General features: G+C 33.7%; 2 protein-coding genes and 1 pseudogene across 12 annotated transcripts; 2 read left to right on the top strand and 1 right to left on the bottom strand.

Moving 5' to 3' along the window:
* Positions 1–672: 672 nt before the first annotated feature.
* On the top strand, positions 673–11,143 carry LOC145074732 (uncharacterized). 8 transcript variants are annotated; one of them, XM_079021071.1, is made up of 18 exons: positions 673–1,394; positions 1,608–1,691; positions 1,807–1,889; positions 1,969–2,026; positions 2,431–2,529; positions 2,631–2,694; positions 2,791–2,843; positions 3,158–3,276; positions 3,652–3,723; positions 3,802–3,882; positions 5,783–6,377; positions 6,461–6,586; positions 6,682–6,861; positions 6,960–7,187; positions 7,275–8,411; positions 8,567–8,860; positions 8,965–9,394; positions 10,053–11,143. In XM_079021071.1, exons 10-18 carry the CDS (start codon positions 3,863–3,865, stop codon positions 10,895–10,897), a joined length of 3,855 nt encoding a protein of 1,284 aa, XP_078877197.1. In that variant the 5' UTR covers positions 673–1,394; positions 1,608–1,691; positions 1,807–1,889; positions 1,969–2,026; positions 2,431–2,529; positions 2,631–2,694; positions 2,791–2,843; positions 3,158–3,276; positions 3,652–3,723; positions 3,802–3,862; the 3' UTR covers positions 10,898–11,143. The 8 variants fall into 8 exon arrangements, with proteins under 8 accessions (XP_078877197.1, XP_078877196.1, XP_078877198.1 ...); XM_079021070.1 differs by having other exon boundaries at positions 1,769–1,889; XM_079021072.1 differs by having other exon boundaries at positions 673–1,691; positions 1,769–1,889; positions 3,158–3,241.
* Positions 11,144–11,841: 698 nt separating this feature from the next.
* LOC145073776 (LL-diaminopimelate aminotransferase, chloroplastic-like) lies at positions 11,842–25,593 on the bottom strand. Of its 4 annotated transcripts, none has more exons than XM_079020270.1 (11): positions 25,436–25,593; positions 25,217–25,293; positions 24,900–24,967; positions 24,663–24,779; positions 24,379–24,441; positions 24,119–24,223; positions 23,933–23,983; positions 23,278–23,598; positions 22,765–22,971; positions 22,348–22,658; positions 11,842–13,040 (listed from the first exon to the last, which is right to left on the bottom strand). In XM_079020270.1, the coding sequence occupies exons 1-10, from the start codon at positions 25,522–25,524 to the stop codon at positions 22,365–22,367; spliced, it is 1,392 nt and encodes a 463-aa protein (XP_078876396.1). In that variant the 5' UTR covers positions 25,525–25,593; the 3' UTR covers positions 11,842–13,040; positions 22,348–22,364. The 4 variants fall into 4 exon arrangements, with proteins under 4 accessions (XP_078876396.1, XP_078876394.1, XP_078876395.1 ...); XM_079020268.1 differs by lacking the exon at positions 11,842–13,040 and adding an exon at positions 16,327–16,509; XM_079020269.1 differs by lacking the exon at positions 11,842–13,040 and adding an exon at positions 19,184–19,485.
* Positions 19,947–21,995, top strand: LOC145076479 (L-type lectin-domain containing receptor kinase IX.1 pseudogene; annotated as a pseudogene).
* Positions 25,594–27,439: the final 1,846 nt, after the last annotated feature.

The following is a 27,439-nucleotide window of genomic DNA, read 5'->3' as shown; positions in this document are numbered from 1 at the left end:
CGAGGCTCGGAGAGTGGACCAGGCCGACTGAAGGTCCGGTGCGGGCGGACCAATCATACTGTAGACTCAGAGAGTGGACCAGGTGGGTTGTAGGCCCGATGCGGGCGGACCAATCACACTGTAGACTCGATGTATATGGCTAGACTCGGAGGGTGGACCAGGTTGACTGTTGGCCGGTGTGGCGGACCAGTCTCACAGTAGACCCGAAGTGCATGGCTGTTCTGTGTTCTGTTATGTTATGTATGCTATGTATGTTATGGGCCGGAAGGCTTTATGATTTGGACCGGAAGGTCGTAGCCTGGATGGGCGTATGTGTGGTTGGTATTTTGGGGATATCTCACTAAGCTTTCGGGCTTACAGTTGTGGTTTAATGTTTTTCAGGTTCTTCAGGAGACCATGGCAAGGCGAAGGCGTGATCGTACCGCTCCTCATGTTATGTTGTGATGTGATTATGGGAATACTCTAAATAAATTGTATTGAAAACCTTTTTGTAATGATTTAATGAAATCGGGTTGTTTTTGGAAAAATTAAATTGGTTGGAATTTTTCGGTCGTTACACTTTGCTTCACCGTTGTTTTACCAATCGAATCCCGATTTGTGTAGTTCTTCTTCACCTTATCTCCACACTCCTACGTTAATCAGCCCTTCCAGTTTCTTCTTTCCACCGCTTATCCAAACCTTCTCTTCTCTTTCTTCCTTCTTCCATTCCTACGTTAATTCTTCTTCACCTTATCTCCACACTCCACACGTGTTGCTTCTCTTTTCTTTCGAAACCCACCACCATCGCTTCGCAACCCACCACCATCATCACATCAGGTTTAATTTTGGATTGATTAAAGTCCAAAATCCTGATTTCCGAACGTCGGCTTCAAATGCTGCATGCCACTAATCCCTGTTTCATACCGCTTTACTGTTAGGGCTAATCAATTTCTCCTTGTCAAATCGACAAATACATATCGATTGAATTCATCATTCATGGAAATATAAAGCGATTCAGATCAACCCGATAGTGATTTTGTTTGATTCTTAATAAAAAAATGGCTTGACTCGGTGAACTAATGGCTCTGTTTTTGCAGGAAAGTGAAGAGACGGAAAGGAGTATGAGAATGATCGTCGACCTTCTAAGGGAGAGATCCATGGACGGTGGCGATAGGTTTCGACGACGGAAGAGTCTTCAAGAACGATTAGAATTAAAGAGTATGGTCGTTTGTTGATCTGCTTAGGGCATCGGAATCGAACCTTCCACCATGAACACTCGGGCCGACGATGATGACGACGTCGTTGACTCGATCCATCAAATAGATGTCATAGACGTCAATCTAATACCGCCGGACACCAACTACGATCCCGGTTGTATCTCTCCGTCGCCTCGAATTTGTTGTCAACATTTGGAGGCAAAGCTTTTGTCTTTCTTCCCTCGCGTAGCCTTTTATGTTTTCTAAATCTTAGTTCATTGTTTTCTTTCTGGTGCTTACTTTTGCCATACACATCGACATAACGAAGGAAAAGCATACAAACGACGTCTCTAACAGCTTGCTATGTTTTAGCATACACCATCTGATTATGTTTTAGCATCTAAAGTATTTGTCAATTTTTCTTTCCTACAGAAAGAATCGAAGAATCCGATTATTGACATATATATAGGCTTCAACACCAACTAGGTTGAGTGGATGACGATACTTCTCTGTTTGGTATGCATTTCACTTTAATATTTTTTTTTTGCTGTTTGAAGGTTCAAGAGTTGATGCCTTTCATTATTTGGATACAGTTAACTACTTGCCTGTGGCATGCCTTTCACTAATATAGATTGGCATACATAAGTACTACAAGGATACAAGTGTTGATATGTTGTTTCACACTCAAATGGAAGATCCATGTTCAGCATGCATGTCAGTTTATTTTAGTTTTAATTTTTTTTAGAGTTCCAAATTTGTTGTCTTTTCATTATTTGAACTTCTTTTGGAACAGATCAAGCAATGTTGCTGTAGACCAGCTTACAAAAAAGATAAGTGCCACCGGTTTATAGGTGATAATGTTTTTTTCATTTTTTTATTGAGGATATAAATTATAAGTTATGGGATTCATTAACATGGTCATCAAATATCAAAAACACCATTCCATTGATGGAAAAAGAAAGATAGTGACCAAAGGTGGAGAATATTGTACATTTGACCAAGTTGCCCCTGTCTTAGAAAAAATATAGAAAAATCATCAACAGTTGAAATTAGGAACCGCAAACTCTCAAAGCTTAGAAATCGAGTCTATTTTGTCCCTAATTTTTGTCCTGATTGAATACCCCCGACATGAGACATTCCTCACAGTTTTTAAGAAATGGTCTTCTTATTGTTATGCTCATGTGATTTCTCGGTTTTATTTTGGTTATTTCTTTTTCTGTGTAATGGAATATGTATTTTGGTAATTTCTTTACAGTCAATTGGCATCTGCTTTCTTGGGCGAGAGGAATGAAATCGGTCTTTCCAATGTTCCTATTACTCACTTTTCATATCCAAGAGAAATAGTAGTTGATAGGCAATAATTTATTCTTAAGATTAGTAAAGTAGTGGCACTTATCTTTTTTGTCATTGGAATTCTCACATTTATAAGGTTTTATCTCCGTTTCACATGTATAGATTCTTCAAAAAACGCAAACCGGACGTTGGAAATCTTTAGGGGGTATCTTATTATGCATCACAGGTAAGCGTTTTTTTATATAAATTCGAAATTGTCCTTCTTTTGTCTAAAGTGTCGATTTTTAATATAAAATTTTTGTTGTTTTACTTTTATTTCTAGGGTCGGTGGCCATGTTTGCTGATCTTGGGCGCTTTTCTCAGTTGGCTATCCAGGTTTGTTGATCTTTACTTCTTTTAAGGCTAAATAGTCGATACAGATATAACAATTTCGTAGGAATTGGAATCCGAGATTCCATTTTGTGGCGTAATAAACGGAATTCAATTCCGTCTTTTATATGTTATATACTGTTTTTATAGTTACACAACTATTTACCAAAATGTATCTGAAAGCTGCTGGTACATACTATTTTTATTATATATATATATTAAAGAAATGAAGGAAAGGAACAGTAAAGATCCTAAGATGTTGGCAAAAATGGATTTTTTCCAGGTTATTCCCTATTTAACCCTGTAGTATTGCATTACAGGATTCATGAGATGATGCAGTCGAACAAAAAGAAACTGTTGTAAAAGTGGCTGACATCTTCATACATGAAATAAAGCAACTTAAGGTAGAGCATGAACAACATGTGGCAGAATTAGAGAAGTTAGTTTTGCCTTTTCACTTGTCCATACCTCTAATCTTTTCTATTAACATGTTTGCTCTTCTTTTACAAAAGTGTTCTGCTCAAGTACAACAAATATATGGACATCAGTTAGAAACTGCAAATGAATTCATTTAAGAGTAAATTACATGTTGTCCCTGAGTACAAGTCATTTTTTCAATTATAGTCCCAGAATGTTTTCTTTTCAAATTTTGGTCACTTATTTGGGGTTATATAAGAAAATTCACTATTTTTTGGGGGCAAAAAATACTCATCTAACTTGGAAAATGAATCGAAAATGATATAAAAACTTCAACCAAGGACGAATATTGCAAAACATATTACTTGATGACCAAAACCGTTTACTCTGTTGACAGCTGTAGAACAAATTCACAAAAAATGCTTGCGGGCGTGGAAAGTTGGTCGCCTTTCTGACAAGCCATCCTGAAGTAAGTTCATGCTTCTGATTTTTTTTTTGTGTATTTCAGTCATGTGTTATTATTATATTGAGGTGAGGGAGGGTGCAGGTAAGGGGTTGTTCCTTGATTTAATTTTTGTTGGGATGTATCAGAAAATGACAGACACACAATGCTTCTTTCATGTTCGAGGTTTGTCCTATTGCCCATTTTATCTACCACCTTCCAACTTAACCGGTTAATTGCATAGTCAGTTGCATTCGATTTGTTGCCAATAGTTTGAACTAACATATATTTATTCTAAAACATATTCTTCTTCATGAATGTTGTGGGTTTATACCCACATGATTTATATTAAATCCAAAATTTTTCAATTTTTTTTGATCTTATATTAGCATGGATGGGAGTTGTATAAATTTTTGAGTGAAGTTGAGTATTTTAACCTTTTGTGAAGCAATATCAACTTATATGGCTTTGTGATGTTCTAGGTCCCAACAACGGAAGAAACCATTTCTAACTTCAGTTTCTTCACTCCTTTAGGATTCTTTCTCTATATAAACGTTTATTTACAATTGACATTCTCTATATAAACGTTGTATATATTTTCATACAATTTGTTTTATAGTTCTTTTATCTTTTTTTTTTTTGAGTCTTCGGTACTTCATGATTATTATAAAAAAGTAGGGAATGTTTGAATGCTGATAATATAAAACCGAGAAATGCAAAAAATGTTAACCCCAATGATAATGTTACGTCTGGTTGATGGCAAATTAAACATAATGGCAACATAATTTGCTGATAATTTACATTGTCAGGGTCAGATTTTGACTAAATGGGTAGAGACGTGTCGTTTAGTAGATACAAAATATCTTGAACAAAGGTTACAACCGATATTATAGGAACACATCTGATCCGTCTGCCCCCCGCGAAGCGGGGGTTACCAATCTAGTTTTATTTAAAAATGTGATTGTAAAACTAATTTGGTTGTTTGAATTTTATTTCAATGTTTTAAGACTACAATTATTAAATTTTTGTTATTAAAAAAACTATTTTGAGTTTATTAAATTACTTTATTTTAAATTTTTTAATATCTACAGCAGCTTGCAGACATTAAAAAACAAACATGCTTCTCATTACAGTCTGCAGCACTTTGGTCCACCTTTTCTGCTGCAGAGGTTTGCAGAAGTGGTCCGCAGACTTCAGACAGTTTTACTTCGAAAAAACAAAAACGCTCCGTTTCATCTTTTCCGTTAGGATTTAGCAAAACCCTAAAGCACTTCAGATTACAGTTGTCAATAGCGACCATAGCAGTCGCTATAGCGAACAGCGAGGCGAGCGGCCATCGACCGCTATGGCGTACATAGCCTAAGATAGCTGGGATTTAGCGATAGGGTTATTTTTTATTTTTTATTTTTTTAAAAGAACATATTAGGGTTGACGACTCACGCTAACTAAAATCAGTCTCGTACTCTCGTTCGCTCCTTCGCCTCCTGAGTCCCGCCTCTACGCTTTGGACTTGCTCTGCATCCGATTCCTTGCGTCCACCTCCTGCGAACCCCACCAGGATCGACTGCCTTCTTCCGGCGACTTCTCTACCTTCGCCCAGGTTCTTCTCCGGCGACTTCAGGTCCAAAATTGGAAACTTTTGCTATTTTTTTTTCTTTTCTTTTTCCTGTTTTCACTTGGTTCTGCTGTCTTTCACTGTGGTTTGATGATTAGGCTTACTAAGTTAGTATTACACTTCTAATTCATGTTTTGATCACTGCTACTTTCTTAGAAATGGCTAGTAAAAGAGAAACCGATTCTGGTTGGGCTTATGGTACAAAGATTGAAGGAAATAGCCAATCGGTGCAATGTAACTTCTAGTTGATTACAATCTGCTACAAACATGTCTAAAAAACTAATATGGTTAAGTTATTTAGCTAGTTTAATGGTTTGTTTTCTTATTTATTGATTATAATAGCTATAATAGTTACATAATATATATTTTACAATAGGTTCGTATTCGTGTAACATGCTCATTATAATCAATATTATGCTCTTATGCTCCAATAATCTTTGTGTTTATGTGTTTTTGTTTCTGATTTAACAGATATTTTCAAAATTCGTTGACATCAATGGGTAGCAAGAAAAGGAGCTCTGATAGTGTAGAAGAAATAGATATCCAGAAGAGCAATACAAGCTCTGATAGCAAAGTTTCGAGCGAGCATTTGAAAAAGAAGATGAAAAAGGTGAAGAAGAACGAAGAGGAGATAGAAAAATCAAATAATAACGATAACAGCTCCAATGGTGTTAAACCAATGGAGAGGAAGAAAAAACGAAAAGCATTAGATAAAGAAAAACACCGCGCTACATCAGGTGATAACGCTGAAGTGAAGCCAATTCTAGCAAATTTGGAGGTCAAAGAAGTTAAGAAGAGTAGAACAAGTAACAGTTTGCCTGAGTTTCATATAGGCGTGTTTAAGGATTTGGGATCTGCCGATGGTTTGGTAAGGGAAGCTGCTGCAGAGAGATTGGTGATGGAGTTGCAAGCGGTTCAGAAGGCTTATAATATGCTCGAGAAGAAGGAAGATGTTGACGGCGGGTTGAAATTGGAAGCTGAGAAAGACGATGGATTGAATAACTGTGCACCTTCCTTAAGATATGCTGTCAGAAGGCTTGTTCGTGGTGTTTCCTCATCAAGAGAGGTGTGTGCTTCCTCACTTTGATTTTACTTATATGGCCATTGTTGTCTTTACTAGCAGGTGCTTATTTGGTTATTCTTTTTCAGTGTGCAAGACAAGGGTTTGCATTGGGCTTGACTATGTTAGTTGGTGCAGTTTCTGATATTGCATTGGACTCTTTGCTGAAACTAATAGTTGACTTATTGGAAGTCTCTTCTTCTATGAAGGGACAGGTGGGATTGTAATCTCTTTTTAACTTTTTTTGAACATGACTGCTTACTTATCTACTCCCTTTCTAAATGTTTGTGTATTTCTTTATGTCATACAGGAAATCAAAGATTGTCTTTTAGGTCGTCTGTTTGCTTATGGTGCTCTTGCAAGATCAGGAAGACTGATTCAGGAAAGCGAGTATATTAAGGAATTCACTGGTGCTGTTATTACACTAGCCACCAAGAAACGTTATCTCCAGGAGCCTGCTGTTGTTGTTATCCTGCAGTTAGTTGAAAAGGTACTTAATAATTGATGGGATAAAACAATTTTTTTTTATCATTCCATTAATACCCTTTCATGATCTGTGTGAAATGAATGTATATATATGGATTGCAGTTGCCTGTTAAAGTTGTCTTGAAGCAAGTTCTTGATGCTCCTGGTCTCCATGAATGGTTTGAAGGAGCCACAGAAGCTGGAAACCCTGATGCATTACTTCTAGCTCTTAAACTAAGAGAAAAACTATCTGATGACAACAGATCATTTGGGAAGCTTTTGCCAAATCCATACAGTTCTAGCTCAATGTTCTCTCCTGAACATCTATCCATTCTTTCAAATTGCCTAAAGGTGATTTTTTTTAAATGGTTTCATGGTATTTGCATCAGTTCGAGGGATAAAGTTGTAATTTTTGAAGTTTTTATTGTGGGTTTGCAGGAGTCAACATTTTGTCAGCCTCGAGTTCATGGTGTGTGGCCTGTTTTAGTGAATATCCTATTACCCGATGTTGTCCCAGAAGGCACTGATTCATCAACAGGATTAAACTCTACAAAGAAGCACAAAAAGAAACCCAAATCGAGTTCTTATGAAGAAGATCTACAGAAAAACCTACAAAATTTCTGGGATGTTATAATCGAAGGGTCGCTTCTTCTATCCTCTCATGATCGAAAACACTTGGTGTTTGATGTTATGCTTCTTGTTCTACCAAAACTCCCTGTTTCTTGCATACCCATTGTTTTATCCTACAAGATTGTCCAATGTCTAATTGACATACTTTCCACAAAGGATTCATGGCTTTACAAATTTGCACAATACTTTCTTGAAAAGTTGTCAGATTGGGTCAGCAATGATGATGGAAAACGGGTAGCTGTCACCATGGCTCTACAAAAACACAGCAATGGGAAATTCGACTGCATTACAAGGACTAAAACTGTAAAAGATCTAATGTCAGGTTTCACTACTGAACCTGGCTGCATGCTTTTCATTAAAAACCTAATCGACATGTTTCTTGATGTGCGACCTTTAGAAGAACCATCTGACCAAAGTCAAACAACTGATGATAATTCAGAAATTGGTTCAATTGAAGAGAAAGATGTCAGTTCAGATTTTCTCAAAAGTTGGGTTGTGGACTCTCTTCCAAGTGTTTTAAAACATGCAAAGCTTGATAAGACTGAGGATTCAAACGAGCTGCCTGAAGGTGAAGGAAAGTTTGGTGTTCAGAAAGAAATCTTGAAGTTTTTAGCTGTTCAGGGGCTGTTCTCTTCATCTTTAGGGACTGAAGTGACTTCATTTGAGTTAGATCAGAAGTTTAGATGGCCAAAAGCAGCAACTTCAAGTTCTCTTTGCAGGATGTGTATTGAACAGCTGCAATTACTTTTGGCCAATGCCCAAAAAGGAGAATGGCCTCATACAGTTACAAGTGGGAAAGAAGCTAATGATCTTGGTTCTTATTTCATGAAATTTCTCAGTGTTTTGCGCAACATTCCGTCTGTATCTCTCTTTAGGTCATTGAGTGATGAAGATGAAAAGGCTTTCAAGAAATTGCAAGCCATGGAAAATTGGCTTTCCAAAGAGGTAATTCACTCCTACTTTCACAAAGAAATAACAATTTACTTTCATTTATTTGTATATCACATCATCCTGCTTCCATTTCTTTTTGCTTACAACATTATACTTCAAGTTAAACCTTTCATGATATTCCTTTTAAAAGAGAGTTTGAACAATTTCAGGAAAGGAATTGTGGGATGAGTGCAGATGCTCACAGATTGCATGCATTGAGGTACTTACTCATCCAATTGCTGCTCCAAATCCTACTCAGACCAGGGGAATTCTTTGAAGCTGCTTCTGAAATCATAATTTGCTGCAAAAAGTTCTTCCCATCACCCGATCTTCTTGATTCATCTGGAGAAGATGAAGCAGATGCAGATGGTGATGATGCACCTGTGTTAATGGATGTATTTGTTGACACACTCCTCTCATTGCTTCCTCAATCATCAGCTCCCATGCGATCCTCCATTGAGCAGGTATACCGATATACTTGTATTGATTTCTTCATAATAAGCAAATAGAAGTTGAAATAGAATTTTCAAGTTTCCATTGTTGACATTTTTCCACTTACCTTTTGTAGGTTTTCAAATACTACAGTGATGATGTGACAGACGATGGTCTACTCCGAATGTTGAAAGTAATAAAAAAGGATTTAAAACCCGCAAGGCGTCAAGATTCCGATACTGAAAATGATGATGACACTGATGACGATGATCTTCTAGAAATCGAAGAAGCCGAAGATTCCGATGAAGCCGAAACCGGTGGTGAAGCAGCTGATGACCAATCCGAAGACTCCGAGGGAATCACTGATTCCGCCGGAAAAGGAGATTCCGATTCCGATTCCGACGGTGGAATGGACGATGAAGCCATGTTTAGAATGGATTCGTATCTGGCTCAGATCTTTAAAGAGAAACGAAACCAAGCGGGAGGGGAAACTGCTCATTCTCAGCTTGTTCTTTTCAAACTCCGTGTTCTTTCCTTGCTTGAAATCTACCTTCATGAGAATCAAGGCAAGTTTTTTACTTTTATAATATTTTCATAGTAAGTTACATTTTTAGTCCCTAAAAGAGTTTTCTTTTAATTTTGGTTCTTGAGTATAGCTTATTTTTGCATTTAGATTCTGAAAACTTCTCTTGCGATTTCGTTATTTTCAGAATTTTGGTCCCCCAAGTATAATAGCTGTCATTTGCAATTCTGGTCCCAAAAAATTCTCTTGTAATTTTGGTCCTTATTTGAGATTCTTGTAACGATTTTTCAATTTTGGTACCTGAGTATAGCCAACTTTTGCAATTTTGGTCGTTATTTGATGTTCTTGTAACGATTTTGGTCCTCGAGTATAAGCTGATTTTGCAATTTTGGTTTTCTTTTAGGTTTTTGTACTAATTTTCATCCCAAAAAAGTTCTTTCGCAATTCTGGTCTAAATTTGGGGCTATTGTAACAATTTTAGTCCCAAAGAGTTATCTTGCAGTTTTAGTCTTTATTTGAGGTTTTGTAACAGTTTTCATCCCCGATCCAAGTAAAATTACTATTTTGATCACCTGATTTTTGCAAATTTGACCCCCAAAACGTTACAAAAACCTCAACTTACTAGAATTTTGAAAAACCAGCTATACCCAGGGACCAAAAATGTAAATTAATCTAATTTAACATCATATGATATCATGCAGGTAAACCACAAGTATTGAAGGTGTTCACAAATCTTGCACAAGCATTCGTGAACCCCAATACAACTGAAGGAAGTGAACAGCTAGGTGACAGGATCTGTAAAATCATGGAACACAAAATCTTCAAAGCAAAACATTATCCAAAAGACGAATCTGTACAACTATCACTTCTCGAGCCTCTACTTGAAAAGAATCTAAAATTGGCATCAAAACCTTTCAAAAAGAAGAAATCAGCAATCACTCCATCAAAAAAGAAACAATCAGCTTCGTTTCAACGATACAGAAAGATTGTGAATCTGGCCCAGAATTCAATCTACTGGATCTTGAAGATCATTGATTCTAGAAGCTTCGAGGAAGATGAATTGGAGAAAGTGTTTGAGATTTTTAAAGGGGCTTTAACCCGTTATTTCGATGGGAAAAACTCGATGCTCAAGTTGAATTTCTTGAAGGAGATTTTCAGGAGGTGGGCGTGGATCGGGAGACGTTTTTTTGGGTTTTTAGTTGAGAAATGTGGAGGGGCGAAATCGAAATTTAGGAGAGTTGAAGGGCTGGATTTGGTGTTGGAGATTTTGAAGCCTTTGAACATTGAAGGAAGCGATGTTGGAAAGAAGATGGTGAGTAGACATATGTCTGAAATTTGTGTTTTGATTAAGGAATTGGTGATGAATATGCCTGAAAAGCAATCCAAAAGGGCGGAAGTCAGAAAGTTTTGTGGGAAATTATTTACGATTTTCACTAATTTAAAGTTATCCGCTAAGTTTCTTCAATCTTTGGATCCGGAAGTTTCTGTGGCGTGTGAGGGGCAAATTGGTAAAGTGTTTCTTGATTTGAAGAAACAACAAGTTTAGGGTAGGGTTCTTGAAAAAGATTTGGATTTGTTGTGATAGAGATGAAGCTAAAGTGTGAGATTTTAGAGCTTCATAAAATTTTGAAGGGATCTTTTATGTTTGTTTTATTTATTCTGGAATCACTATACGAATGTTTGCAGTTGCTTAGTTTTATTAGAGCATTTTATGTTATAAACTTTTGAATATTATTTTCATGTACCAATGAACAAGAATATCCTCATTGATTACATTTTTCAACTTTTTAAATACCCTTGAATATATTGAGTGTATGTATATAAACTACAATTGATAGTTTAATAAACAAAAGAATAATATGGCTTGATAGGGTAGTATGCTGTGACCCTCTTCTTTTTTTATTATTACATATCAAGTCGTTTTTTATATGTTTTGTCATTGAACTCCTCGCAACTATTCAAAACCTACCATGATGACTGGGATATATGTTGATGCTTGCTTACATGGCATAGGAGGGAAATGACATGAACATCTACTAGATGAAAGATGAATCTTGAAGTTTTGGTTGTTAGACAAGAATTAAACCAAATGAAATGGAAGTTGTTAACGTTTCTAGTTAAACTGGTTTAATGGATTTTGCGTAATCACAAGTTGGAATGTGTACTAGTTCTGTAATTCATTTTGTTTAGCGACATAAGTGAAACTTAGGTTATCCACAGTTTTTTAAATATTTTTGCATATTAACAGTTTGTATTGAATACTACAAGATAAACTTCCATGGCATATATATCATAAGTTAATCCAAAGAGTATCATGTGGGCATTTACATAAGGTGTGCCCTATTTAACAAAAGTTGTGCCGTTAAAAAAAATTATATGTAATGTTTCAAATTTCAAACTAAAATTTTCATTATTAGAATATAATATAATGTCAAACTCAGTTCCCACAAATAATATAAAAATAGATTTGTTCAACATTATAAAACATAGTTTCAAAAACAGAGTATTAATATAGAATCAATGGACGTCTACATCATAAAAACCCAACGATCTGAGTGTACATCATGCCGCGCCTTACCTTGATCGCTAGAACAACATGAAAAAATATTTGTAAATTACGGATAAACATAAAACTTAGTGAGTTCCCTAAGATACCACATACAACAATACATATACAATGCATACAAACAAATGGTTTGTAACCTATCGCCATTTCGCCATTAATAGTTGACCCGCAGCCTAGTGTCTTTCTGTCATCAACCCTCAAACATTACTCAATAGCTGACTCATAGCCTCGTTCCGTCAACGACTATGAGTATTTAGACTCATAGCCTAACGTCGTTCCATCATCAACCTCTCAAACATGATACAAAAAAGCAACATACAATCAAGCAAACAACAAACATACAAAAGATTAATCTAGTCTACTTGTATAAGCATACATAGCAGTATCTACATCCCATATTACAAGTAATATCTATTTTCATACGAAATATAGTGAGAAAGTTCACTCGAGTCTAACAAAAGAATCACAACCATAGCCTCCGCAACGAACAACTAACACAAACCACCTAATCATCCAACCGAGGCCAAACCTTATTCAAATCCTCTAACCGACCAAAGTCTGACCTGGTCAAAAAGTCAACAGTCAATAGGTAGAATCATCGTGACGGTTAGTCAAGATTTGGTTCATGAGACGTGTCGTAATCAATTAGAGGCATGTCACATCCTACTGGCTTAATAACCTTCTTGATAAGCACTTTACCCATCTAGCCAGAGGCTCAAACTTTCCATAAATCATTCAATGACCTTAATGGATAAAATTTCCAACTTTATCCATGTAAAGGCCTCTAACAAGCTCAACCCTAACCCTAGATCTAAAACATGACCAAAAATGGCTAGATCCATTAGCATTATTCAAAGAGAGTTCAAGCTTACTCTCTGTTCATCCTAGTAAGTCCGGAAACATTCAAACAACAATTCAAAAGCCTGGAGTTTTCCAAACTCCAAGCAAAAGGGACCAAGCTTAACCAAAATGCTATAAAACCCCACTACATAAAAGATCCATGGATGAAACATAATAAGATAGGAATTTTAATTCTCACCAAAGTCTAGAAGGTGATTAGAAGGTAGAAATTTGTGTGGATATTGCTTCCCTTGGCACCAAAATGGCTTACTTCTTCTTCAAGCTGCACAACAATGCACAAAAACACCCAAAAATGAGGCTAGGAGGCTAAGGTTTTAGATTAAGGTTTCTGGAGGATGGGGGATGCCAAATAGGTAAATCGTAGAAGTTAGAGCTCTTAAATGGAGACCAAATCCCGAAAACTAGGGCTTGGGCCGCTAATTTAACTAAAATATTTTCTAAAGATATTTTTATAATCGTTAAAAGCTTTCAAATAAGTATATTAAAATAACTTACAATAAAAATAGTTGAAAATAATTCTATATAAATGATTATATTGTTACCTTTAAAATACAAAAAATGATGTTTTAAATAATTACAATGATAGAAATTAAAACGTTAAGCAAATAAATTTTAAAAAATTAATTAACAACATCAACTATAGATATCACTAAAAATATCTTATATTTAATTTTATTCATGACTCACCCGCGGGTAGAGATCATTCAAAAGATTGAGATTATGCAGTTTTAATAGATGCAGATATTAGCATATAATTCAAAATAGTCAATATATTATATCAACTTAGTATATAAAATATTATATCAAATTTAACAACAACATTTTTATTATATTTAAAAAAACATATATTTGTAAAGATTTCAGCTATATAGATGCTTCTGCGCAACGCGCGGACATTCACCTAGTAACAATAATAATAAATACATATTTCTAAACACCACATTCATTTGAAACCTACACTACAACTCAAAAGCTTTCTAATTTATATATATTTTAATAGTTACAACTCAAGAGTTATTGACATATGGTTATTAATTAGTAATCACTAATAACTTTTTATTTTCCTTTCATTTATAAAGTTGTAAGGTTTTGCTCTTAAAAAACATTCATGTATTCGGAGAGATTTGTGATTCAAATATGAAGAATTAATATAAATGTTATAATAGATATTTTAGTGTTTTTTTGTTACTAGAAGTTGTAGTGTTTATTTTTCATAACTTTTTATTATTTGTCGTGTGTGTGTGTCTCTCTCTCTCTCTCTCTCTCTCTCTCTATATATATATATATATATATATATATATATATATATATATATATATATTAATACAAATGTTATAATAAATGTTTTTAACTTTTAACATATTACACTTAATTTCTTTCTTATAAAACTAGCATTTTTCCTTGCACCACATTCATTTGAAACTCATATTCTTTTTTTCCTTTCACCACATTCATTTGAAACTCCCATGACTTTTCAATTTCTTTCTAAGAATGATTATAAGTTGGTTAATATGGTTAAAATAAATATAAAAACTAAAGTGTAATCATATATAAACTAAATTTCAATACTAAAAGAATATATTTTCTTATACCTATAAAGTTATGTTTTTAACTTTTAACATATTACACTTAATTTATTAGGTCTAATATGTTGCTTTATTTAAACCATTACCATTTTGAAGCTACAACTTTTGAACATTTTGTATAAAATACTTAAATTACTCATTTAACTATAACCTTACAGGATCAACTTAAATATAAATTTTAGTTTAACTTAAACAGCCTAAAGAATATTTTGTAAATAGTTAAAAGTGATAAATTGTAGTGTCTTTCTAATAATGATTATAAGTTGGTTAATAAGGTTAAATGAGCATCAAACCTAAAGTATAATCATAAATAAACTAAATTCCAATATTAAATACTATTTTTACTTCTACTTATTAAATTATGTCTTTAACTTTTAACATATTATACATAATTTATTATATTTAATATGTTGTTGTATGTAAACCATTATCAATTTAAAACTATAATTTTTGAACAATTTGGACAATATACTTAAATTGTTAATTTAAATATAACATAACAGTGTCAACTTTAATATAAATTCTAGTCTCACTTAAAAAATCCAAAGAATATTTTGTGAATAGTTAAAAGTGATAAATTGTAGTGCTAAATGCAAAAACTAAATTGTAATATCAATTTAACTAAAATATTTTCTAAAGATATTTTTATAATCGTTAAAAGCTTTCAAATAAGTATATTAAAATAACTTACAATAAAAATAGTTGAAAATAACTCTATATAAATGATTATATTGTTACCTTTAAAATAAAAAAAAAAATGTTTTATGTTTCTAAATAATTACAATGATAGAAATTAAAACGTTATGCAAATAAATTTTAAAAAAATAATTAATAATAACAACAACTATAAATAGCATTAAACTATTTATTATATTTAATTTTATTCATGAGTCACCCGCGGGTAGAGGTCATTTAAAAGATTGAGATTATGCAGTTTTAATAGATGTATATATATATATATATATATATATATATATATATATATATATATATATATATATATATATAAACATATAATTCAAAATTGTCAATATACTATATCAACTTAGTATACGAATTATTATATCAAATTTAACAACATTATTGTTATATTTAAAAAAAACATATATTTGTAAAGATTTCAGCTATATAGATGCTTCTGCACAACGCGCGGACATTCGCCTAGTTTATATATATTTATTAGTTACAACTCAAGAGGTTTTAACATATGGTTATTAATTAGCAATCACTAATAACTTTTTATTTTCCTTTCATTTATAAGGTTGTAAGGTTTTGCTCTTAAAAAACATTCATGTATTTGAAGAGATTTGTAATTTAAATATGAAGAGTTAATATAAATGTTATAATAGATATTTTAGTGTTTTTTTTGTTACTAGAAGTTGTAGTGTTCATTTTTCATAACTTTTTATTATTTGTGTGTGTGTGTGTGTGTATATATATATATATATATATATATATATATATATATATATTAATACAAATGTTATAATAGATGTTTTTGTATTTTCATGTTGCTAAAAGTTGTAGTTCGTATTTTTTTTCCATACATTTTGTTACATGTTATATATAGATTATCATATGTTTGATATATAATTTACACAATTGTAAACGGTTTATAAAATTATCTAATAATTGTAAACATCACAATGACTTAAAAATTAATCATTAATAAGGTGTTCGAGGTTGTTCGTGCTTATGGTCACCACCACCGCAACTCGAGAATCTGATCAGAAAAGGTAATGTCACCAAGCATTTCTCTAAGTTGAGATTAGCTTTCACTTACTCTACCTTATGAAACGTTTGGAAGGGGAGAAATATGAGTACTTTAAAAAATTCTAAGTGTTTGCAACAAAAAGTTAATGATGACATCAAAGTTTTGGTATTTAAATGAGTTAAGTAAATCAAACTAGCCTAGTTTAGATTGGTTAGTTTGGTGTTGTTCTCCTTGTTTGGGGTAACATCTTCAAAAATAGTAATAAAAATTTTCATTTTCAAGCCATCAAAACCATACATCAAATGTTCCAAAATCAGTCATGATAAAAATTATGTCACAAACATCAGTGTGAATCATAATAATCAGTACGAAAAATCGTCAAGGGATGCGGTGCAGTCAAGCCGAGCCATTCTCTTTGGAACTAGATGTACCTGAAAATGTTAAACCACAAAATCGTAAGCACAAAGCTTAACGAGTTTCCTAAAATACCACATATCATACATATCGGTGGGCCCATCCCTGCGTGAATGCTATGATCCAACCATAGTCTTACAATCACTCTTAGATTACAACCCAACTGTAACCTTTCTGTCATGATCCAACCATAGTCTTCCATGCAAGTCACAAAGACAAACAAGTGTTGTGATCCAACCACAATATTCATACATGTGTTGTGATCCAACCATAGTCTTTCATGCAAGAGTCACAGAGACAATCTAGCAACCTACATAGTTTAGTGAAAAGACCCACCTCAATCTGCTGACAAAACAATCTTACACTCAAGCTGATGATACTAGAACTCCTCACACTAAACATATCTAAAATAAAACCCTAATTAACAAACAATTAAGATAATAACCACCACTCAAAGAGTCTTGATTCATAGCTTCAAGACTAAACCCAACAACGTTGACCAAAAGTCAAATTGGTCAAAAGTCAACCTCCTGATGCTACGATCAACACAACACCTATGCTCAGCGTAGAGCTTCAGATGGAAAATAGGAAAAAACCAGGTTGCGTTAAGCGTAGAGAAAGCTACGCTCAACGTAGCTCCGCTGATACACCAACTTTCTATTAAGCTCTTAATACACAAGGACCAACCATCCAATTCTCAGATCTAAACCCAAATAATGTCTTAATGGTAAAGTCTCTGACTTTACTCATTTGCATGGCTAAAAAGAGAACAAGATCAAAACCTTAAGTCCTTAATACCACTTTTTGCTCAAGAACTCATGCATGGATGGATAAGAGTGACCAAGTTCTCAATTTTATGACTCAATAACCCCAAAAAAAACATCTGGAAATTGCCTTTAAACGATCTGGAGTAACTCATACTCTCAAAGACCATATGATTATGGGACAAAAAGCATATAAATCCATGACTAAACTATATCTAGCATGAAAGAACACCAAGATGGGAACTTTATACCTTCTAGAGATAGATGTTGGCTTGCAAATCCCAGATCTACACACCTTGAAACTTCACACTTGGTTCTACAAACACATTCTTCCTTCAAAGAGCACACAAAACACTCTAAGGCTTCAAAACTCACACAAGGTAGCTAGGGTTTCGAGATGATTGAATAAGAAGGTGAAGGCTGAGCATGGAGAGTCCCTCAATGAGTTAAGAGTCTTTAAATAGGGTTCCCAACCCCAAGAATTAGGGTTTTGGTGCAACGCACCTACGCTCGTCGTTACTCAACCTACACTCAACATAAGTCACTAATACCCCACCTGACATCTTCCTCTTACGCTCAACATAGGGGACTATCCTACACTCAACATAGGACATAAGAATGCAAAAATGACAAATTTAACCTTGGATAATCATACCTGCGAATATGGGTGTTACATTTGACTTGTAATTTATGACTTGTATAGTGTCTCACTAGTTTGTTTTCTAAAAAAATTCTTAATGTTCCAAAAAAAACATCATAAAATGGAAAATGATTGAAGATGTTAAAGAAATTTTTTATATGAAAAATGGCATTTAACATACTAAGCTTTTAACCTTAAAACCAAAAAAAAAAAAAAAAAAAAAAAAAAAAAAAAAAAAAGATCCAAAACTGAACCATGGAACTTAAAAAATAATAACCCAAAACCTAAAAACCCAAGTTACAAGTTTTCTTTTTCTTGTCTCGGTTTGATTTAGGTTTTACTAAAAAGTATATTAAATCAAATTCATCTGAAAATTGCACATCTATTCTTTAGGTAGTTATCCACGTTATTAGATTGTCATAAAAGGATTGTTTGTTGTAAGTAACGACATGTAAAGATAATATTATAATGTCGTGCTAATTACATGAATAGACTAATAGAAAAAGAGTAAATTATAGTTTTGGTCCTTAATCTATACTTTTAGTCTAACTTTCAAACTTTTGACATGACTCCTTCCATGGTTTCCAAAACTTATAATTGCGATCTGTGAGGCTGTAACCATCTAATATGTTCCATTAACTGCCTATTAAATGACGAAATTGCCCGTGTTTTTTGTCCTTGGCCCAAAAAATAATTAGTTTTTTTTTTTCAAGATGAGGGATATCTCACGGATATGGTAAAGGCTAACGCCCTTCAGGCACCCTGTGGGAAGGCACGCGATGTAGCCTTGCGAGGCTCGAAGCCATGTTAGCTCACAAGCCCATGAAATGACGGTATGCCAGTGGCCTCACATTAAACTTATTTCCATATGTTTTTATTTTTGTGCTAACCCAAAAATAAGCTCTAAAAAACTGATATATTGTGTAGAGAACTTAAACCTTTTCATTTGGTGGTGTGATATCAAGTTTAGTGAAAAATCATCCTAATTGTGGATGTTGTAAGTTGTTAAATGCTTAAATAAGTTCCCTACGAATCTATGATGGCATTCAAACGATTCAGAGTTTAAAGATTCACACGCCAAAAATACTACTATTGATCCACGATTTACCTCCATATGATGCAATGGATCAGATTTAATGTGTATCTTATAGATGACACAACTTACTATTTTTCTAAATAAATTTCAGCAAACAAGCACCATTCAAGAGAGCTTATGTAAATATTCGTTATGCTAATAAAATATTCAAAATGAAGTTTTAACTTTTTTGCGTCCATAATAGTGGTGCATACCATGAAAATAATGAAATCGATATGAAATGAACCTTTAGATTTCACTTTTACAAACGAACAAATAACTTTTACTATGTAACTTAGTTGATTCTGAAATAATATATTTAGTGTTTGGAAAAAGAAAATAAAAAACATAATTAAAATTTTAATGCATTTATAATTTCTGATGTGAGTGTGACCCTCTTATTTGTCATCAGTTTGATGTACCAGTGGTAATGCATGTAGTACAACATTCACAGCAATCCACTTTTGGAATCTGGTTCGTTGTTATTTCATGTATGGGCCTTCCAATTGTCATCCTATATGATATTTTGATGAAAAAACAGTTTAAAAATAAAAAACGAAACCTACTTGATTTTTTAAATACTGGGTTTTACTTATTTTCTACCTACATAAATACATAATGTATAAATTGAATTGACCAATTTTTCAATATTTCAACAAAAAGAGAAAAAATCATCTGGCATACCATTTTTCCGAAATCTTTTTTTTTTTAATAGACGCCATACAAGATAAGTAAAAAAATAGCTTCACAATAATAATAATAATTATTATTATAATCATAATAACAACAATAATGATAATAATAATAATAAGTCTTACAATTCTTTTGTAGTTGTGCTTCAGCCGGCTTAAACAGCACTGTCCTGTTCATGACTCATGAGTTGACTTAGCCAAGTGTTAATTGCCAAACCTTACAAATCCAATGATTTATACTTTAAAGTCTAAACCACCACCACCTCGCAACCTTCACCCACCCATGGCTGTTTTCAGCAGCCCTATAGTTATTTTCCTCATTACCACCACCACCACCATCCTCCTCCTCCTTCCACCACCTTATGCCGCCGCTTTATCCTTCCAAAAAACCGGTTTCAGTCCAAACGACGACGACATCACGTACGAGAAAGACGCGTATCCTTCAAACAACGCGATCCAACTCACCACAAACCAACGCGATATTCATGCGTTGGCTAGCATCGGTCGAGCCGTGTACTCCGAGCCATTACACCTCTGAGACCACGGCTCGCAAAACCTAACCGACTTCTCGACACGGTTCACTTTCACCATCAACTCTCTCAATAGCTCCAAGTATGGTGACGGACTCACGTTTTTCCTCGCACCAAACGGTTCCATTGTTCCTGAAAATGTCACTAGTGGAAGCCTCGGGCTCACGGGGCCCGACAAAGAGTTGAATTCAACCGGCGTACAGTTTGTTGCGGTTGAGTTCGATGTTTTTCAGAACGCATGGGACCCGAAGAACGAACATGTCGGGATCGATATCGGGTCGATGGATTCGGTAACGAATGTGACGTGGCGGAGTAGGGTTAGGGAAGGGAAAACATATGATGCATTGATTAGGTATGATTCTAGTTTGCATAACCTTAGTGTTGCGTTCACCGGTTTCGGTCGAAGTGGTTCCCGTCTGACTCAACGGATTTATTACACTGTCGATCTAAGAGACCACTTGCCCGAGTGGGTCGAATTCGGATTCTCCGGTGCGACCGAGAATGCTTCTGCTATACATAGTATATTCACATGGGACTTTAGTTCAAGTCTTGGTATCGGAGAGGATACAATGGATCCCAATCCAAACCTAGTTAGTCCGGGTCTTGGGAATCCTTTTCCCAAGCCCGAGACCAAGGTTGGCTCCAAACCGGCTGGTGTACTTGCTAGTTTGGTGATTGGGAGCGTTATCCTAATAGGATTGGTTCTCGGGTTCTTTATATGGAGAAGGAAGAAAAGATACGAAGCTGAAGACGACGTTTTTGTGTTAGATACCGAATTTGAAAAGGGTATCGGAGCGAAAAAGTTTTCGTACAAAGAGCTGGCCCGAGCCACTAACAATTTCTCGGAGCAAGAAAAGCTCGGGGAGGGTGGTTTCGGCGGGGTTTATCGAGGGTTTATCAAAGAAATGGATTTATACATCGCAGTCAAGAAAGTATCAAGCGGTTCGAGCCAAGGGGTAAAGGAGTACGCATCAGAGGTCCGGACCATTAGTCGTCTGCGCCATCGTAACCTAGTCCAACTCATCGGATGGTGTCACGAACACAAAGATCTAGTACTTGTATATGAGTTCATGCTAAATGGTAGCCTAGACTCTCATCTATTTCATGGGAAAAGCTTATTATCATGGCCCGTGAGGTACACAATTGCACAAGGGTTAGCCTCTGCAGTACTTTATCTGCACGCAGGATGGGAGCAGTGTGTGGTGCATCGAGACATCAAATCAAGTAACGTGATGTTGGATTCGAGTTTCAATGCAAAGCTCGGTGACTTCGGGCTAGCCCGGTTTGTCGATCATGAGAAAGGATCGCAGACAACGGTTATAGCCGGGACCATGGGTTACATGGCTCCGGAGTGTGTAATGACCGGTCAAGCTAGCCGGGAGACCGATGTTTACAGTTTTGGAGTTGTGGCACTAGAAATAGCATGTGGAAGGAAACCAATGGAGATGAAGGTTGCTAAAGGTGAGACGAGAATGGTGGAATGGGTTTGGGAACTTTTCGGGCAGGGGAAGGTTCTAGAAGCGGCTGACCGACGACTTAATAGAGATTACAATGAGCAGGAAATGGAATGTTTGATGATTGTTGGGCTTTGGTGTGCACATCCCGATAGTAGTTTTCGACCTTCAATGAGGCAAGTGGTTCAAGTTCTTAACTTTCAGTCCCCGCTGCCCGAACTGCCCTCCAAGATGCCCGTGCCAACTTACTTTACCCCATTTTCAAAACCGAATCTTACACAAAGTAGCCACACACAAAGCTCAGTCTCAAACTATAGCTACGGCTATAACACAGACTCCTCAAAGTAACCGCTATTTATTTATGGATTTTTATTGTGCATAACAGGAGGTTTATTTTTTATTGTTCGAGTGTTGTTTTCTTTAGAAAAGGGCTAAAAATGTAAGAAATAGCAATGTACTTATATTTATTTGTTTATTATAGAATCCTACTTTGGTTTCTTCCGATAACAACATTGTACTTTCATTTTTCTTTTCTTATTAAGGTTTAGTTTCTGTTATGAAATCGTACAATCTAAATATCCATAAAACCACAACAATCTTTCCATATCAAAATTCGAAAGTTAGACTAATACAATAGAAAATGAGAAATCATGATTCATGAAAGCAAATTATTTGATTGAAAGGTTAAGAAGTACAAAACCTGGTTTTATTTTTGTTTTACTTGTAAAGCTCTTTGAACCTCCTACAAGCTTCCAACACGTTGTTCCTGTGTCCAAAAGCACTAACCCTAACAAACCCTTCACCAGCGGGCCCAAACCCACTGCCAGGTGTCGTCACCACATGAGTCTTCTCAAGAATCTCACTGAAAACATCCCATGAGCTTTGACCCGGGAAGTGGACCCACACATACGGGGCATCTTTTCCTCCATATACCTTAAACCCTAGTGAAGTAAATGTATCCACTATAATTTGTGTGTTTTCTTTGTAGAATCCCACCACTTCACGCATAGCCTACAAGAAATTATAAAACTCAATTCATTTTCCATTTTCCATATATTGATTTATGTCTTTTATTATGCTAATTAATATTTTTATGAAATAAAGTTTATAAACTAACCTCAAGACCTTGAGGAGAAAGACATGCAAGTCCACCAGATTGAGCAATGTTTGAAGCTCCATTGAAGCCAGTGCAAACAATTCGGTTGAAGTCTTTTGCAACAGGAAATCCATCTGAATATTTCAGCTCTTTTGGGACTACAGTCCACCCTAAACGAACTCCTGTAAATCCAGCATATTTTGAAAAAGAAGCTGTTTCAATTGCAACCTGCAATATGAACAACATGTTAAAACTTAAAAGTTTGAGTAAATTACACTTTTGGTCCCTAAGGATAGCTCACTTTTTCAACTTTGGTCCTTATTTCAGGTTCTTGTAACGTTTTTGGTCCATGTTCCAAGTAAAATTACCGTTTTCATCTCTGGGTATGGCTGAATTTTGCGAATTTGATTCCAAAAATATAGTCAAAATCTCAAACAATGATCAAGATTACATTTTGGGGAGCAAAATTGAAAGAATCAGTTATACTTAGGGACGAAAAATGTAAATTAATCTAAAAGTTTTGATTTTGATTACCTCTTTGGCTCCAGGGATTTCAAAGATGGATTTAGGGGTGTCGCCTGATACGTACATGGCATATGCTGAGTCATAAACAATGATGGATCCATTGTCTTTAGCAAACTTTACTAATTGAATAAGTTGTTCCCTTGATGCAGCTGAGCCAGTTGGGTTGTTGGGTGAACAGAAAAATATAATGTCTGTTCGTGAAACTTTGGATAAATCAGGAAAGAAATCGTTTTCTGGCGTGCATTTCATGTACTCAATATTTGCAAATTTCTCAACATCTTTCTGGAATTCTCCTGTTTGACCCATAATCACACTTGAATCTACATAAGCCTGCAAAAGGGAAATGAATATCACAAATTAACTCTTCATCTTGAGAGTAAATTACAAGAGATTGTCTTTTATTTTTTGTTTTTACCGTGTTTAGTCCAAAGTTCCAATCTTTTTTCCGTTTTGGTCTTTATTTCAAGGTTTTATATTGATATTGGTCTCTGGAACCTTGATATGAAGACTTGAAATAAGGACCAAAATCAATAAGAAACCTTGAATTAAGGGCCAAAACTGAAAAAAGATTGGAACTTTGGACTAAACATGATAGAAATTAGAAAGCACAGGGACCATTTTGTTAGTTTGGTTCTTGATGATTGCATAAGATTGAATTGGTTACCGGGTATGATGGATCTTGAACTGCCATTGTCACATTTGACCCAAATAAGACCTGACATGAAAATAAAAGTAGAGGGTCAACTGTAAATAATGATATGATATTATCTTTTGTGTTAATAAACTAATAAAGAAGAAAAGGACAAAATGTTTAAAAAAATAGAAGCTATGTTGTAAACCAAGCACAAACCTGAAGGCGAGAAATGTCGGATTTAGCCCCATCAGATACAAATATGTCATCTTCCTCTATGCCAAGGTTAGCATAAAAAGCTGAAGCAAGTCGAGCTCTTAGTTCCTGATCATATAAATGGCATTAATGTTAATTTAAGTATTGTTATACAATCAATTTTCACTGGTGTATGACTGGAATTTTTACACCAATTCTTGCTACATATACTTTATTGCTTTAGAATCATAACTATAGTAAAAACTACTATTAATTATGCATACCTTTTCACCTTGTTCTGCTCCATATCCACTGTAACCCTCAACAGTTGATAAACCAAGAGCTCTCTGCCAACCAGAAAATGAATATATTTGTGTTTATGGGCGTATATACTTAATTACAAAACTACCCTTTTCTAGTCATGTCTTATAGAAGAGGGACTATACATGGGACAAAAGATATATCATTGAGAAAGGAGGGGAGTTTGATTTTAAGAAAAGGTATTAAGTTTCAAATGAACTTATTCTCAAAACACCAAGAATAGAAATTAGAACCCACATGATCATACCTTAGCCATGGCTGAAGTAATAACATCTGGAATGGGCTCAGTAGTATCACCAATACCAAGGCTTATCACTTGTGCATCAGGGTATTTCAACATGTGAGCAGCTTTCCTTCTACCAATCTGTAATTGAGAACATGAAAAATCTTTGAATCTCATCTCCAAATGCAATGTAACAACCAATTAAGAAAACAAAGTTTAACATCCACATTTGAAACTCTTAAGTAGCATGTGACTACAGACCTCTGGAAAGAGGTAACCTGCTTGAAGTTTAGCAATGTTCCCATTTCGGGAGACTTTCGTTTTGTAAGCTGCAGAAGAGCAACAATGAGAATTAAAAGTTTGGATTTCAGATGGTAGTATGGAAATGTTATCAGAAGAATAAATGTATAAGTTCCCTCCAAAACATGGGTAAAAGTTCAATATAAAATTGATACGCCTCAAATCACTTAATCAGTAAGGAATTTTTCCAATTATGCAGAAGCACCGAATAGATAAAAGTATCTTTAAATTGTGTTGACAATTGAAAACGACAAAATACTAACAAAATGTGTAATTACCAGTCTGTTCTGCAGGGGAAGTAGCTACACATTTACAAACCCCTGCCTTTTTGGGAGGTACACTAACAATCTGAGTTCTGCAGTGAAAAAAAATAGATAATTAGAACAAAAATTGAGTAGTGTCTGTTCTTTCGAATAATTTGTGGGAAAACGAAACCAGCCAGCTGTTAATCGAGTAGTTCTCAATTCTGTTACCAAAACAGGGAGATAGATGGATACCTTAGAACATCGAAGCCATTTTGAGCGAAGAAGGAGGATGTCGACGATGAGAGTGAAGCTGCTATGTGATTATGCTGAAGAACAGACATTGTGATCGGGAAATGATTGGACTGGACTAGCAGGAGTTGTACTAAAAGGCGCAGTCGTTTTTATGGTTGGTAGGAAACCCTAGCTTCTCTAATCTTTGAGGGAATTGCACAACTAGTCCTTGGCCTAATTCTTTTACTACACAAGGGTGTTCATTGGACTATTTCCTAAATATTGTTTATTTAATAAATAAATAAAAAAAATCACAATGATCCTTTAAGTTTTTCCGTATGTCTTTAAATAGTTTTTATGAAATCTTTTTTTTGTATGTGTGATCTCGGGAACAAACATGATACACAAATGATCATTACTTGGATGTATGTTACATAGATCTGCTAAATTGAAAAAAAAAATTAAATAAAGATCATTTCTATCATTTTGTGAAACTTATCTAAAAAAAATTAAAGTATAAAAACCATTTGTTAATTATTGGGATGTTAGTCACTCACTTTTTTCTTTTGATATTTTTAGCCCTCTTTTTTTTTATTTTTTTAAAATTACATTTCTTTTAAAAAATTTCAGTAATTTTTTTTACAAGTTTGTTATTTTATATTTTTCTAAAATTTAGGATTATAGAAATTAGACTTTTACAACATTGTTTTACATGAAATCTTTTTATGAAATATATTTATTTTTACATGAAATATTTATATAAATAAAAAATTATAACTTTTAAATTTTAATCATCATGTAAATATATTTTATTTAATATATAAATGATTTTTTTATTTATACCATATCTAAAATATTCAAACTACAATACATAATTAAATATTTTCGTTTTCTATTTTTAATCTAAAAAAAATTGAAATATAAAAACATCATTTTATTACTTTTTAATTTTTACATAATGTAACTTTTATGATTTATCTTATACAAATATATTTATTTTATAAAAATATAATGTGTCATTATAAAAAACACACGTTATTATAGAAATAATAGTATGGTGCTATTTTATTTTAAAAATATAATTATGCGGTTTTAAGTTAAAGATAACAATATATTTCGGTTTTAGTTTCATAATATAATTACGGTAAATCTATATTGATTCGATATAACTTTTGATATTTAATTTTAAAAAATTATTTAGTTTTAGCAAAATTTGAATATATTTCTTAATAAAGACATAAAGTTTTCGAAGCAAAATTAAAAAACACATTTGTTAACTAATAAGCAACTACGTTGCTACAAATGCTAAGATAATTAAGCATTAAATAAAATGAATTAAGCGTACTTAATGTTATATTATTCATATGGTTAATTATCTTAGTATATGTAGCAGCGTAAATAACTATTAGCTAACAAACGTTCTTTAATTTAGTTTTTCAAAATTTCATGTCTTTATTAAGGAATGTATTCAAAATTTGATAAAACTAAATAATTTTTTAAAATTAAATTTCAAAAGTTTATATCGAACAAATATAAAATTTATCGTACTTATATGACGAAACGAAAACCAAAATATATTTTTTATCTTTAAATCAATACCGCATAATCATAATTTTAAACTAAAATAGCACCATATTGCTATTTCTATAATAACATTTTTTATAATAACACATCATATTTTTTCATAAAAATAAATATTTTTTATAAGATAAATGAAGAAATATATCTTAAAATTACATCATATAAAAATTAAAAAGTAATAAAATGATGTTTTTATACTTCAATTTTTTTAGATAAAAAATAGAAAACAAAAATATTAATGTATTGTAGTTTGAATATTTTAGATAATGTCTAGACAATTATATATATATATATATATATATATATATATTAAATAAAACATATTTACATGATGATTAAAAATTCTAAGTTTTAATTTTTTATTTATATAAATATTACATTTCATGTAAAAAAACATATTTCATAAAATAAATATATTTCATAAAAAGATTTCATGTAAAACAT

This window comes from Lactuca serriola, chromosome 9 (genome assembly GCF_051521515.1).
Source record: "Lactuca serriola cultivar US96UC23 chromosome 9, Lser_US96UC23_V15, whole genome shotgun sequence".
In the NCBI taxonomy this organism is placed as follows: domain Eukaryota; kingdom Viridiplantae; phylum Streptophyta; class Magnoliopsida; order Asterales; family Asteraceae; genus Lactuca; species Lactuca serriola.
The sequence above is the reverse complement of the archived record's forward strand: the minus strand, read 5'-3'. Positions and strand labels throughout refer to the sequence as shown.